Source organism: Salvia splendens, chromosome 7, assembly GCF_004379255.2.
Source record: "Salvia splendens isolate huo1 chromosome 7, SspV2, whole genome shotgun sequence".
Lineage (NCBI taxonomy): Eukaryota > Viridiplantae > Streptophyta > Magnoliopsida > Lamiales > Lamiaceae > Salvia > Salvia splendens.
Window position 1 is genome coordinate 2,440,978 of NC_056038.1, and position 14,874 is coordinate 2,455,851.

Consider the following 14,874-nt stretch of genomic DNA (forward strand, 5'->3'; position numbering starts at 1 on the left):
AAACAAGTCTACCTTTGATTCAAAATGACTTCAATTTCACTTGTGCTCTCCCTTTTGGCCCTTTTGAATTTCGTGTGCATCGTCTTCGCCTTTGATGTTAGTCCTCTCCAAGATTTCTGCGTTGCCGACTCCACCGGCAAGGGTAACACTATTATACCGTAGTATTATGCTCGTAACTCGATCAGAAAATGCTTAGAATTTTCCAAGAAAACTTTTTTTTTAGTGTCAATTTCAATTTCCTATATTTGACAATGATGCAGACGTGCTACAAGAATAGAATGATTTATTGAACTGATAGTCAAATCAAATAACCTTTATTTTTTAATAATATCAAAACTTACTGTTTTAATTTTATAGCACTTTGCAAGGATCCAAGCACTGTTACCCCGAATGACTTTTTCCGAAGCGGCCTTCATCTGCCGGGAAACACCTCAAACCCGTACGGCGCCGCCGTGGTGACCGCATCCGCAGCCACCGTGCCGGGGCTCAACGGCCTCGGGCTGACGTTCATGCGCGCGGATTTGGCCCCTAATGGCTTTTTCCCGCCCCATTTCCACTCTAGGGCAACCGAGCTCGTGGTTGTTCTAGAAGGTTCCATGGAGGTCGGGTTCATAACCTCGTACCCTAGTTACAAGTACTACAGCAAGATCCTCGGGCAAGGCGATGTTTTTGTGGTCCCGGTCGGCCTCGTGCACAACGTGCGTAATCTTGCTAAAGGAAACAGTGTTGCGTTGGTGGCCTTCAATAGCCAGAATCCCGGGATTACAAATCTTCCAAATGGGCTCTTCGCAGCTCAACCTGAAATCGACAGTGTTTATCTTTCGAAGGCGTTTCAGTTGGATGTCAATATTATCAAGGACTTGCAGAAAAAATTCTAGATGTGCAATTTTTTGGTTAGTTAAATAATCTTTGTTATGTGCTATGGGAAAGATTGAATTCGATAATAAGGTTTGTTCTTGCGGAAAAAAATTCTTAGATGTGCAATTTTGCTTAGTCAAATAATCTTTTTTTATGTGATATGAGAAAGATTGAGTTCAATTTTAAGGTTTGCTCATATTTGTCTGTGATTCTTGTACTATTTTTTAATTAATTGCTTAAATAAGTAGGAGTACTAAAGTTTTACAACGGCAATTGGACTTCACTCCAAATAATAAAAATAAAAACAAATCTATAAAATAGTTGTGCCGTTCATATTTCTGATTGTACGTAACAAATCTTGATCAAACGTGCTAAGCCCATTTGCTCAACTCAACTAAAAGTCCAAAACCAAGCCCAACCCAAATTGACCAAAACTCCAATTCTTATTTTTGAGCCCATTGCGTTGTCTACACCCAAATTATTACTAAAAAAATTAGTTTAAAGAATTAAAATAATTTTCAAACTATTTTACTAGCACTTATTTTTGAGTCACAAATTCACACACATCACACTTTCACACACTGAGCTATTCAAATTCCCGATCTATTGGGGGTCCAAGAAGACATTTTACAAATTTCTTTTGAAATCAAAATAAAAATTCAACTCAAATCACATAAATATGACAGATCTCTTAAAATCTATTTTTATTTAAATTATTTATATTGATCATATTTTAAATACGATCGTATGCAAAATTAGAATTTAATAAAAAATTGTGAATTTACAAACAAATACCCTTTATTTTAATTAAAACAATCTAAACGATGTCCAATTGTTAGTCTCAAATCAATACACCAAAATCGCAATTTACATGGAAAATGGAATTTACTCATGTCCAAAATGATTATTAGAACTATTATATTGGTTACTCTGGATAAGTATGGAAACATCCTATTATTTGGTTGTATGATAATTTCGTATGGTCAAATGGTCAAATTAGCCAGCATTTGAAGATTGATTGACCCCTTCTCCACAATTGACTTGACACTTGTTCACCAATTTAAACAAACGAAAAAGGATTTGGGATGAAAATAATAAGACCCACCACAATCAGATGCGGGCTAGTGCACAGTACGTGCGACCAACGCGCACTCACTATTGGTGCAAACTCGTGCATGATGCGTGCGACTAAACTGCACTATTGGTGCAAACTCGTGCATGGTGCGTGCAACCAGACCGCTCTACATGTGTAAATTTGTGCACATTATGTGCGACCAGACGATACATTTTATCTAGTTTGGTCCAACATGTCATATCCTAAATAACTTTTTTAAATAGTTTACATCTTATAACAATAGCTCTAGACAACTATAATCATTGGAATAATAAGATGATAATTACAATCAAGAATTAATAAGTATCTTGCCATTTGGAAACCCCTATTTGCTAGTGAAAATATCGACCTATTTCCACGCCCTTATTACTCTTCGGAACCAAGTAGAAGAAGTGTGAGGATTCCATGGTCATTGCTAATTGTTGTTGGTTCCAAATCATTGGTGCTTACATAATCTGACAGGGTTTAGCCTATCAAAGGAATTATTTGAGTGAATTTGTAGAGAGAAAAAGGGAACAATCCTAATTAAAGTGTTAGGGGCGTTTTCATGCCAAATTGAGAGAATGTGATTAATAATTTAATTCTTTAAATCATAACAATTAAATAATAAAACATAAAATAAACTAAATAATTATAGGGAGAGATTATCAGCTCCATTCCAGATTAAAATAAAAGTTGAAGTCCCTATCATAATCACAAACTATATGTAATCGGCATATTGTTGACCGATTACATATTTGTCTGACCTTATATTATTTCTGAAGTATTTTGTGAAATTGTGACTTTTATCAGTATTAATAATTTAAAAGTAAAGTTTTCTTATAAGAATAATAACAAAATAGTAGTAAGCGCCAGACCCAAACAACACGCAAAAAGCAAAGAAGAGTAGTGATAGAAACTTCGAGGTTATTCCAAAACGCAGAAACACGCTTCTCCACGTCTCTATATATTCTCTTTCCCCTCCAACGCTTTCTTAGCAAGCATTCATTCTCCAATTTCCAATTATTCCTTTCACAATTCGAAAATTTTCAATTCAATTTGAATCAAATCAAATCAAATTAGCTATGTCGATGTCGATGTTCAGCACGTTCGACGCTCTCTGCGGCGAGAAGCTCGGATTTTCTTTGTCTTCTCGGTCGCCCGCCGCCGCCAAAATTGATGATCTGAAGAAGACCAAGGGCGACGAAGGTGCGAATTCGTCTTCCACGGCGGGGAAAGATCGCCGGACGAAAAGAGCGCCGAGATTTGCGGTGGAGTTCGATGGGCTAAACTGCTTCGAGACGATTGTACCGTATTGATTCATAATTGTGGATCGCCATCGTCTCTTTCTCTTTTTCCTTTTTATTTAAAAAAATATTAAAATTGATTTATTCTGGAATTACGAAGGATTCTTACTGATGTATATACAGTCGAATATAATAGACGTATTTTTTTTGTTGTTCATTTCTAGTTCGATTACGAAAATACTGAACAATTATTAATTAAGAATACTTATTTTAAAAAAGTTATAACAAAATACTTAATTAAAAAAATTACACTACGACAAAAATCAGATCACCTCTTCAATGAGGAAGTGATTAGAGTAAAATATGAGAAATGGGATATATAATTAAAAATAGGAAAAAAATTGAAATTTTGTCGGGCACGAGCGTCTGCAATAGTGGACGAACGGTCGACTGACGGGCACGGACCATGTGGATGGGACGCGGACTCGGATTCGGACTCTTGCAATAGTGGACGACTATTGCGCATGACCTATGCATGAAAAAGACCAGGTTGATATATTGGTTGATTTAAAATTTCGATTTGGTTATCATCGAATTGACCCATTAATTACCTCTAATATGATAGCTTTTGATATCAAAACTGAATTTGCATCTTCTTTCGTTAAAGAATTATAGTAGAATAATATAGTTCCATGCCCCTTGGAGACCATGAAGAGTGGATATACTCTGTATTCTTTTTTAATCACACAATTTGTGTAAACATGGTTCATCGTTATCTCATATTGATGAAACTTTTTATGTATGTATGTATCGAATATTAAAAAAAAATTGTATTTCAACGTTTTTGTGGACATATTTTTACTTTTTAAGTACACAAATTTCAATATTGTTCATGCTGGTGCAAAAAAATTTATCATCATTATATATTACTAATATAAAAGATTTGATCATTGTTTTATATATGTATTGTATATTGCATACATAAAAAAATATACTACTATATTAAAATAAGATATAAATAAACATTTTGTAATATACTTGACCTTATTCTCAAATCTCATGAGGTCATGTCACACATAAATACACACTAGAAGCAACTTTGAATGATTTGTTCACACATTTATCTATGTAAAATGTGAATCACGCTTTTGTGGGCGGGGTTGAGGCAGACCCCCAACCTGTAAATAAGAACCAAATGTAATGTTCGAGAAACATGCTCTTAGCCCAAAAGTGACTAAGAACCAAACTAGAACATGAAAGTGCAAAGTAGAGGTCCCACAAGCCGAGACCCTCTATGCTATCAATACACAAAACACGGACTAAATATACAAAAAGGAGAAACGAAACTATATCAAAGCCAACCACCAAAGGAGCAGAATCAGCCCACATCTCTACGTCGGAAACGAAAGTTACAGATGCATGATTTGTTTAAAATTTTTTATCAAATATTTTTATCAAATACTGTAATAGCCCCACTCACATAATTAAGTATCATTGAATTTCCCATATATCGAATACTTGACGTCCACGTAAACTTATAATTTAGTGTAACATGTACTATCTCTTTTTCTTCTTATTATATTCTTAAATATTACGTGTAACTGGACTAGTCTCAAAATTTATCGACATTATCATATTTAACACGAAAGAACACCAAAGTCATCGATCACCACTACCTCGAGGGTGCATTTTCCTCTAGGCTATAAATATACTTCCAATTGTACTTTGCATTCCCTTGTTAAGGAATATCAATATCTCTCCAAAATCAAAATTTACATATTCTTCTTGAATGGGATTTTGTTGCTACTCACCACTTATAAAACCCTACAAATACTTGATCTTCTTCTCAAATCTCATGAGGCCATATCACACACACACACGCACTAGAAGCAACTTCGAAGACGATGACAAGTCTCGTCTATCTCCTAAACGCGTGCTGCTTCCGGATTACTTGACGATCAAAATTGGCGACAAAGATCGCCTTCTAGTAGTCGAACATGCAACCTTCAAATCACGTAATGAGGAGGAGGAGGAAGAATATGATTGCGCGGTTTGTTTGAGTAGAATAGAAGCATGGCACAATGTGAGGGAACTTGGCAACTGCGAGCATGCTTTCCATGTCGAGTGCCTCGATTCTTGGATCGACCGCGGTGGAGAAACGTGCCCGGTTTGTAGAGCTCGGCTCGTCTCTTGGGAGATGGCGGGCCATGGGAAAGATCCGTGGAGATCGGAAAGAATGGTCTATTTGTTTGGATATGATTGCTTGATGGAGGAGCTTCAATGAGTTACGTTACAAACTTTTCAAACCATATTTTATGTAAAACCTTTGATTTCTCTTTTGTAAAGGTTAAGATCGATCAAGGGCAAAGTTGCAATTTTTTTTATAAAAGATCAAAAGGCTCACGCCACGACATAAACAATTATCAAGGTCAAGCCACAAAACAACCGATATGAAGGAAAAATCAAACAACTATTACTATAATTTTTCAAATGATAAATGATGGAGTACGTACTAAACAAGCCCAACAGCAGTAAAGCCCATCAGCCTAAAGCCCAAGAAAGAGTATCAGTTCGGCATGACTAAAGAGTATCAGTCCGGCATGACTAAAGAGTTCAGTTCGGCACAACCAAAGAGTTCGGCCCCAGCCTACAGCTCGGTAAAAGCCAACCAATCAAACTCTGCTCTCAGGTCGGCATCAAGCTCTACTCTCAGATCGGCAAAAGCTGCTCGGCAATAATTCAGCAGTTCGGTCTCAGTATTCGACCGAACTAGGAGATAGTGGACTCATGCAGGATTTCCACCTCCACTACACCCACGATCTATTTAGTGGTGTCAAGCAGTCATTAACTCATGCAGGATAGTGGACCCATGCAAGATCGCCACGATCTCCACGACATCCACTGCCTAGTAAATGGTGCTGCATGCCACGATCTTGGTTCAATGTATAAATAGAACTTAGATCAGATAGAAAAAGTTTAAGTTCTAAAGAAGCTCTCTAGAGATAAAATATCAAATAGCAAGTCTGTATTGTAAGCTGTAGAAAACAGATCAAGCAATACAACTCTGCCCTCTTTTCTTCCCGTGGACGTAGATTTACCTCAGTAAATCGAACCACGTAAATCTCTGTGTCGTGATCTGTATTTTCCTGCATTCATCACCATCAAAAATTCGCCAAACCATCACTGGCGCCGTCTGTGGGAAACAGAGAACCAAATTTGTGATAAAGCGAATTTTTGACCCTTTTTCCACCCCAAAAAAATGCATACCAGATCACATACTACCCGTAATACCGTTCGTGAAAACCATGAGGAAGCAAGTCCAGCTCGCAGGTCTGAAAAACGGCCTCGGGAGACATCTACCTCCGGTTCTCACGAAGAAGGAACAAGCCACTCCAGGAGAGATCGCACCGAGTCTTCCCAGCAGCCCGATTTAAATGAAGCTGTCAAGCTGTTCTTGGCTGAGAAGCAGGATGAGTTCTTAACCTTCCTGCAGAAGAGCCAACAGCCGGAGAAGACAACGGCGGATTCTCCCTCCTCATCCAGACATGAAAGTCACTACCGCAGTAGTGACGTGTCTTCCAGGAGAAAGAATCCTCAACCCCGACATGTTCCTGTTCCTCCTCGGTACCGGAACCACAGGAGAACTCCATCTCCTCCGTACCGAAGAAATATCGGGTTCGCCATGTACGGAGCATTAAAGACTCCGTTCTCGGACGATATCACCCGAACTCCTTTGCCGCGGAACTACCGGACACCGTCAATGACTTATGACGGGCTAGTGGATCCTCATGACTTCTTGGGACGCTATCAGTATAATATGGCGAACCAGGGTCTCAATGAGGTCCATATGTGCAAGCTGTTCCCCGAGCTTCTTATCGGGAACGCGAGAAGGTGGTTCGATAGCCTCCCCCAAGGCAGCATTAGATCTTACCGAGATCTAATGGATGCTTTCCACAGGAGGTTCTTTCAGAAAGCGGAAGCCCGGATCACTTCGGCTCAGCTGCTTTCTATACGTCAAGGTCGCGACGAAAAGATCAGCGACTTCATGACGAGATTCCACAAGGAATGCCTACAAGTAGATGATCTCAACGATCTACTTGTCATTTCGGCATTCCAAAATGGAATCCTGCCCGGAGCTCTCTACAGAAAGCTCGTGGAGTGCGGTCCGCAAACAGCTCAAGAAATGTGGGACATTGCGGACCAGTTTTCCCGTGCGGATGAGGCAGACCGTCGAAAACGGTCTTTAGACAGCTCATCCCGAGAAGAGAAAAAGAAGCCCGATCAAAGCGGCCAGGTGCTTCCTCGCCGAACTCCTTTTGAAAGAATTCAAAGGGCACCGGTACAAGGCAGATTGGGGCCACGTCTCAATCCTGAGAAGCCGCCCGCTCAGTTCGTACCATTGAACAAGTCAAGAGCGGAAATTTTCGAACTACATTCCGATATGTTCGAAAAACCAAAGCGGATGACGAAATCAGCCGCGCGGCGACCTCAGGATCAATATTGCTCCTTCCATCAAGCCCACGGTCACGATACCGAGGAGTGCCGAAATTTGGCTGCAGGTATTGATGTTCTTGTGAAAACAGGAACGTTAAAAAAATACCAAAGCAAGCAGCCGAAAAAGAACAAAAGGCAGAGAGGTGCGAACTGCAATCCTCAGGATCCGAAAAGGCATGAGGATCCCGAAGACGACGACGAGCCGCAATATGATGGAGTAATCCAGACTATTGATGCTCTCCCTGCCGGGAAGACTAAGTCGTCCCTAAAAGCAGAACGCAGAGGTTCCAATCAAGAGGAGCCAACACATAAAAGGCTGAAGAAAGACGAAGTGATTACATTTTCAGATGCCGATCCCGTCCCAGCCATCTCTCCTCACCAAGACGCTATTGTCATTCAAGCCGGAGTGGCAAACAAACTGATCCACAGAGTATTTGTGGATACAGGAGCGTCAGTCAGCATTCTTTTTAAAGAATGTTTCGATAAAATGGAAGTGGATCCAGCTCGGCTCAGTCCGGCTCCACTTCCTCTGAAAAGTTTCGCCCAGGAGGACACCCGCCCTGAAGGTATTATCAGCCTTCCGATCACGGTGGGAAAAGCGCCTACAAGCTCCAATACGATGATCGAGTTCTTTGTGGTGAAAGCTCGGTCCCCGTACAACATCATCCTGGGGAGAGACTGGCTCAACACAGTTCGGGCCGTTTGCTCTACTTATCACCTCACCATCAAGATCCCCACTAAAGGTGGGATAGCGGTCATCCGAGGTGATCAAAAGAGAGCAAAAGAATGTCTGCAGATTGCGCTTAAAAGTGCCGAGCAATCAGTTCGGCACCATCAAGCATAGCAATCACAGCAACCGGAGTCAGAGGCAAGCGAGATGACCGAAGTCACTTCAGAGCCGAACTCAATGACCGTTCAGTTATACGAAGATGATCCATCCAGAACGGTCAAGATCGGCTTCGCAGGAACGCCTCTACTCCGGGAAAAGACCATTCAGCTCCTCAAGGAGTACAAAGATGTCTTTGCATGGTCTCCGTTGGACATGACCGGAGTGCCCCCCGAGGTAATCACTCATCGGTTAAATATTGATCCTTCAATCCGGCCAGTAAAACAGAAGCAAAGACTCTTTGCGGCAGAAAGAAGCCAAGTCATCCATGACGAAGTCCGCCAATTACTAAAAGCGGATGTACTATTCGAGGTGAAATATCCTTCTTGGGTGGCCAATCCTGTGATGATCAAGAAAAAAGAAGGAGGATGGCGGATGTGCATAGATTTTACCGATCTAAACAAGCACTGTCCTAAAGATTGCTATCCCCTTCCGAACATAGACAAAAAAGTAGAAGCTTTGATCGGCTTCGAAATTTTCTGTTTTCTTGATTTATACAAAGGATATCACCAAGTGTTGATGGATGAGAGTGACGCTCCGAAAACAGCTTTCATTACCGATTTCGGCATTTTCGCTTATAAAAAGATGCCATTCGGTTTAAAGAATGCCGGAGCCACTTATCAAAGGATGGTAGACAAGCTTTTTCGGCACCTAATCGGAAAACAGGTTGAAGTGTATGTCGACGACATAGTTGTCAAAAGCAAAAGCACTTCGGAGTACGAAGACAACCTCAAATCCACTCTCGACGTACTCCGAAAAGCCAACCTCAAACTCAACCCCCAAAAATGTACCTTTTTGGTAGATTCGGGAAAATTTCTGGGTTGTTGGGTTTCAAAGGACGGACTCAAGGCAAATCCCTCAAAAGTTCAAGTTATTCAGAACATGGCGATGCCGAAGTCCATATACGATGTGCAAAGACTAACTGGATGTCTAGCCGCATTAAATAGATTCATTTCCCAAGCAGCCGAAAAGCAACTGCCGTTCTTCAAAGTGTTAAAAAAGGCACCAAAGTTTGAGTGGGGAGCCGAGCAGAAAAAGGCTTTTGACGAGCTCAAAAGTTATTTAGCCGAGCTTCCAATTCTCTCTGCTCCAACAGATGCCGAAGTGATTTTCTTATACTTAGCGGCATCCGATCAAACCATTAGCGCGGTGCTTGTACGAGAAGAAGGCCTAAAGCAGTTTCCCATCTACTTTACAAGCCGAGCATTAAGAGGTCCAGAAACAAGGTATCAACCTCTGGAAAAAATTGCTCTGGCGTTAGTAAATGCAGCAAGGAGACTGCGGCCATACTTCTATGCTCACAAGGTATGCGTCTTAACCGATCTGCCTCTTCGGCAAGTTTTGACCAAGCCAGAAGCATCAGGCAGAATCGCCAAATGGGCCATAGAGCTGGGAGAACACTCAATCGAGTACCTACCTCGGAAAGCCATCAAGGGACAAGCCTTGGCAGATTTTCTTGCAGAGGCCAAGTTCGATCAAGCAATCCCTGTCATTGCCGAACAGAAAAATTCTACCAATGCCGAACTAGCACAGCCCTTGGAATCCGAAGAAGAGCCGCCGGACTGCTGGAGCGGATTCGTAGATGGAGCTTCGAATAAAACGGGAAGTGGAGCTGGTATTCTGCTTATCGCTCCCGATGGACACGAGGTAACCTATTCACTTCGGTTCTCATTCCCAACCACTAATAACGAAGCCGAATACGAAGCCCTCCTTGCCGGACTCCAGCTAGCGCAAAGTCTATGTATCAAGTCTCTCAAAATCCATTGTGATTCACAAGTCATAGTGAATCACATGTTGGGTACAAGTGAAGCCCGTGATGAGAGGATGAGGAAATATTTAGACAAAGCGCAAAGCATTAGCCGAAGTTTCTCTTATTTTCGGATAATCCGCATTCCCAGAGCAGAAAACAGCCGAGCAGATACTTTGAGTAAGTTAGCCGCATGTCCAAGCTCAAAGGTGGAGGAATTGATGCATCGAAGCATTGATGAAGCTGAGGTACATTCAGTAACCAGCTCGCCGAACTGGATGACGCCGATCTTACAGTATCTAGATCAAGGACAACTGCCCGAGGATAAGAGAGAAGCTCGGAAAATCACATGCCGAGCACTTCGGTACGAACTTCATGGAGGAGTCTTATACAGAAAGTCCTACCTTCAGCCGTTATTACGATGTATAGGGCCAGAAGAGACGGACTACATCCTCAGAGAAGTTCATGAAGGATCGTGCGGCAGCCACATCGGAGCTAGAGCTTTAGCTAAAAAAGTTCTAAGATGGGGATATTATTGGCCAACCTTGGTACAAGAAGCAGTGCAGCTCGTCAAGACATGCCCGAAGTGCCAAATCCATGCAAATATCCCAAGGATGCCGCAGACCGATCTATCCACTATGCAAAGCCCTTGGCCTTTTATGCAATGGGGTATAGACATAGTAGGACCACTACCACAAGCTCCTCGGCAAATAAAATTCCTAATCGTTGCCGTGGACTACTTTACGAAGTGGGTGGAAGCTGAACCATTAGCTACGATAACGAGCTCGAAGGCATTGGATTTCGTCTGGAAGAACATAGTGTGCCGATTTGGCATACCCCACATCCTCATCTCGGATAACGGGACTCAGTTCACCGACAAGACGTTCAAGAATTGGTGCCAAGAGCTGAATATTCAACAGCGGTTCACTTCGGTCTCTCATCCACAAGCAAACGGACAAACGGAGGTAACAAATCGTATCCTGGTGAAAGGGTTAAAAGCTCGGTTAGAACAAGCCAAAGGACAATGGGTAGAAAATCTCCCTCAAGTCCTATGGTCCTACCGAACTACACCCACAACCTCCAACGGTGAAACTCCGTACAGTCTTGTGTACGGCACTGAAGCCGTGATTCCGGTGGAGATCGGCATACCCAGTCCCCGAACTCTAAACTTCTCAGCAGAAATGAATGACGACGGACTGAGAGCCGAGCTAGATCTTGCCGAAGAAAGAAGAGAATTGGCATGCATAAAAGCAGCCAAGTACAAGGAGCAAGTAGCCCGGTATTACAACCAAAGGGTGAAGAAGCTGCAATTTCAAGTGGGAGATCTCGTCTTGAGAAACAACGAAGTAAGCCGAGCAGAAAAGCTGGGCAAGCTCGAACCCACATGGGAAGGTCCGTATCGGGTGTCAGAAGTCCTCGGCAAAGGGTCTTATAAATTGGCTCACATGTCAGGAGAACAGGTACCCCGAACATGGCACATTTCCAACCTCAAGAAGTTCCATTTGTAAGAGACAGTCCGGTCAGTCAGTCTTGAGTCCTGTTCGGTCAATGTGCTTTCTTTGGTTTGCTTGGTCTTTGTGCTTTCTTTGGTTTGCTTGGTCTTTGTGCTTTCTTTGATTTGCTTGGTCTTTGTTTGTCTCTGTGCGTTTTGTCTGTGTGTTTTGTCTGTCTCTGTGCGTGTCGTCTCTTACAAATGTCACTGAGGTATCTTGTTCTTCGAAGGCTGATCCCCTTCTTAGAACATATACAAGCCAACGATTGTGAGTCAAAGCTTCTAAAGAGGATACAAGACCACAATTCAGCTTAAACAAGCAGTTCGTCTAAAACGAGCTGCAATAAGCCAACGATTGTGAGTCAAAGCTTCTAAAGAGGATACAAGACCACAATTCAGCTTAAACAAGCAGTTCGTCTAAAACGAGCTGCAATAAGCCAACGATTGTGAGTCAAAGCTTCTAAAGAGGATACAAGACCACAATTCCGCTTAAGAAACAAGCACTTCGTCTGAAACGAACTGCAATAAGCCAACGATTGTGAAGTCCAAGCTTCTAAAGAGGATACAAGACCACAATTCGGCTTAAAAATCAAGCACTTCGTCTGAAACGAACTGCAACAAAAGTCCGATTCACGCGATAAAACTTGCCTGAATTAGGACAAGGGAAAGTCCGATCCACGCGATAAAACTCGCCGAATTAGGACAAGGGAAAGTCCGATCCCCAAATTAGGACAACGGAAAGTCCGATCCGAGCGATAAAACTCGCCAAATTAGGACACAAACCAAGTCCGGTCAAAGAAGAGTTCACTTCATCAGACCGAGGACAAACATCAACTTACCCCGTACCTTTATCCAGAATGCCGAAGTGATTCACTTCGCTTTTCGGGGGGGGGGGGTAGTGATGGAGTACGTACTAAACAAGCCCAACAGCAGTAAAGCCCATCAGCCTAAAGCCCAAGAAAGAGTATCAGTTCGGCATGACTAAAGAGTATCAGTCCGGCATGACTAAAGAGTTCAGTTCGGCACAACCAAAGAGTTCGGCCCCAGCCTACAGCTCGGTAAAAGCCAACCAATCAAACTCTGCTCTCAGGTCGGCATCAAGCTCTACTCTCAGATCGGCAAAAGCTGCTCGGCAATAATTCAGCAGTTCGGTCTCAGTATTCGACCGAACTAGGAGATAGTGGACTCATGCAGGATTTCCACCTCCACTACACCCACGATCTATTTAGTGGTGTCAAGCAGTCATTAACTCATGCAGGATAGTGGACCCATGCAAGATCGCCACGATCTCCACGACATCCACTGCCTAGTAAATGGTGCTGCATGCCACGATCTTGGTTCAATGTATAAATAGAACTTAGATCAGATAGAAAAAGTTTAAGTTCTAAAGAAGCTCTCTAGAGATAAAATATCAAATAGCAAGTCTGTATTGTAAGCTGTAGAAAACAGATCAAGCAATACAACTCTGCCCTCTTTTCTTCCCGTGGACGTAGATTTACCTCAGTAAATCGAACCACGTAAATCTCTGTGTCGTGATCTGTATTTTCCTGCATTCATCACCATCAAAAATTCGCCAAACCATCAATAAACAACCATACACTCACACTTGAATGTTACATTTGTATACGGCAATTGAAGTGTTCTTTCATTGATCGATTCTTGGTCATTTCAAACTTAATTTCGTAGTAATTCTTTGTAATTCTGTTCTAATTATAAAGATGAAAAAATCGAATATCACCCTTCAATTGGAACTAATAAAGAGTATATTAGTAATAAGTAATATATTGTTATCTACAATGACTTTTTGGAGTTGTACTAATTGGACGAATGGATGAAAAAAAAGGTTGCAGAAATAAAATAGTAGTACTACGATTTGTCAAAAAAGTACTTCTAAATATTGCAATTTGACACCAAAAAAAGTCAAAATGCAATTGCAAAACCGTCAAGGTTGAATTCAGAAGATGATTCCATCTTTTGTGGAGCACTATTGTCTGAACCTCCCAAGGCGTCTAGTCTTGAAAATAATTTAAATACTACTAGTATTATTTTCAATTTTACACCGTTACTTGTTGATTGTATCATTTAATTCATGGATTAAGATTCATTAATTAAAAAACATATCATCACTCTTCACAAAAATAATCATAATTATATACATACTCCTACTCATAATTGTATCATCGCTCTTCCCAATTTTTAACCCTAAATAAAAAAAAATCATAAATGAATCCCAAATCACCCACCGCCATGCCACCGCCTCCGCCGCCCCAGCCACCAATCCCACCGCCGCTGAAGAAGCCGACGTCACTCCCTGACATCATCTTCACCGCTTTCTCTCTCCTCGCCCCCAAATCCACCTCCCCCAGATCCACCTCCATCCTCTTCCTCCCCAACAACAACGAGAAATTTCAGAATATGGGTTTAAATTCGCTGACCTTTCGAGATAAGGGATTCAATTCGCTTACCTTTCGAAATATGGGTCCGAGACATACGAATTTTTCGGAATAAGGGTTTTACACATTTTTTATATTTATTCTCTTCCTTTTTCTTATTATTTTCCTTCCAATAATTATAGATTTACTAAACTATCATTTAACTCATCTCTCAAAAATTTCATTTTACCTCCCTCCGAACGATTTGCGCTCCACTTTTAAAAGTCAATCTTCTCTTCTCTATACATCATAAACGTATATTAACGACATCTTGTACTTCGTAACTTATCAACTGAGAGCTGAAACATCATTATCGGCCAGCTGAGGCATTTCACGAAAACAAGTTGCTGCTATAACGATAATCTGTATTGAGAAGCAGCTAAAATACTCTCTCAAAATCATAAGCAAACAACAATTAAAATTCAAAATTCAGCTAACTAGTCGATAAATTTCAATTTCATCGTCTAACGAACATGATAAAGATACATAATGAATTGCAGGTCCCTACATGTTCATTAGCTCGGAAAGAGAGAGGAAGCCCCAAATGAAAATAATTATTTGAGAGAGAAGGTTGACTTTTAAGAGTGGAGCGCAAATCGGTCGGAGGGACGTAAAATAAAATTTT

General features: G+C 41.4%; 2 protein-coding genes across 2 annotated transcripts; both read left to right on the forward strand.

Moving 5' to 3' along the window:
- Positions 1-878, forward strand: LOC121741517 (putative germin-like protein 2-1). Its single transcript, XM_042134300.1, has 2 exons — positions 1-142; positions 358-878. The coding sequence occupies exons 1-2, from the start codon at positions 25-27 to the stop codon at positions 876-878; spliced, it is 639 nt and encodes a 212-aa protein (XP_041990234.1). The 5' UTR covers positions 1-24.
- Positions 879-5,053: 4,175 nt separating this feature from the next.
- Positions 5,054-5,482, forward strand: LOC121741661 (RING-H2 finger protein ATL40-like). Its single transcript, XM_042134515.1, has one exon. It carries the CDS (start codon positions 5,054-5,056, stop codon positions 5,480-5,482), a length of 429 nt encoding a protein of 142 aa, XP_041990449.1.
- The last annotated feature ends 9,392 nt before the right edge of the window (positions 5,483-14,874 follow it).

Coding starts and splice junctions, on each gene's coding strand:
- LOC121741517 (XM_042134300.1), top strand. CDS start 25: ATGACTTCAATTTCACTTGTGCTCTCCCTTTTGGCCCTTTTGAATTTC. Junction 143..357: donor TGCCGACTCCACCGGCAAGG/GTAACACTATTA, acceptor TTAATTTTATAG/CACTTTGCAAGGATCCAAGC.
- LOC121741661 (XM_042134515.1), top strand. CDS start 5,054: ATGAGGCCATATCACACACACACACGCACTAGAAGCAACTTCGAAGAC.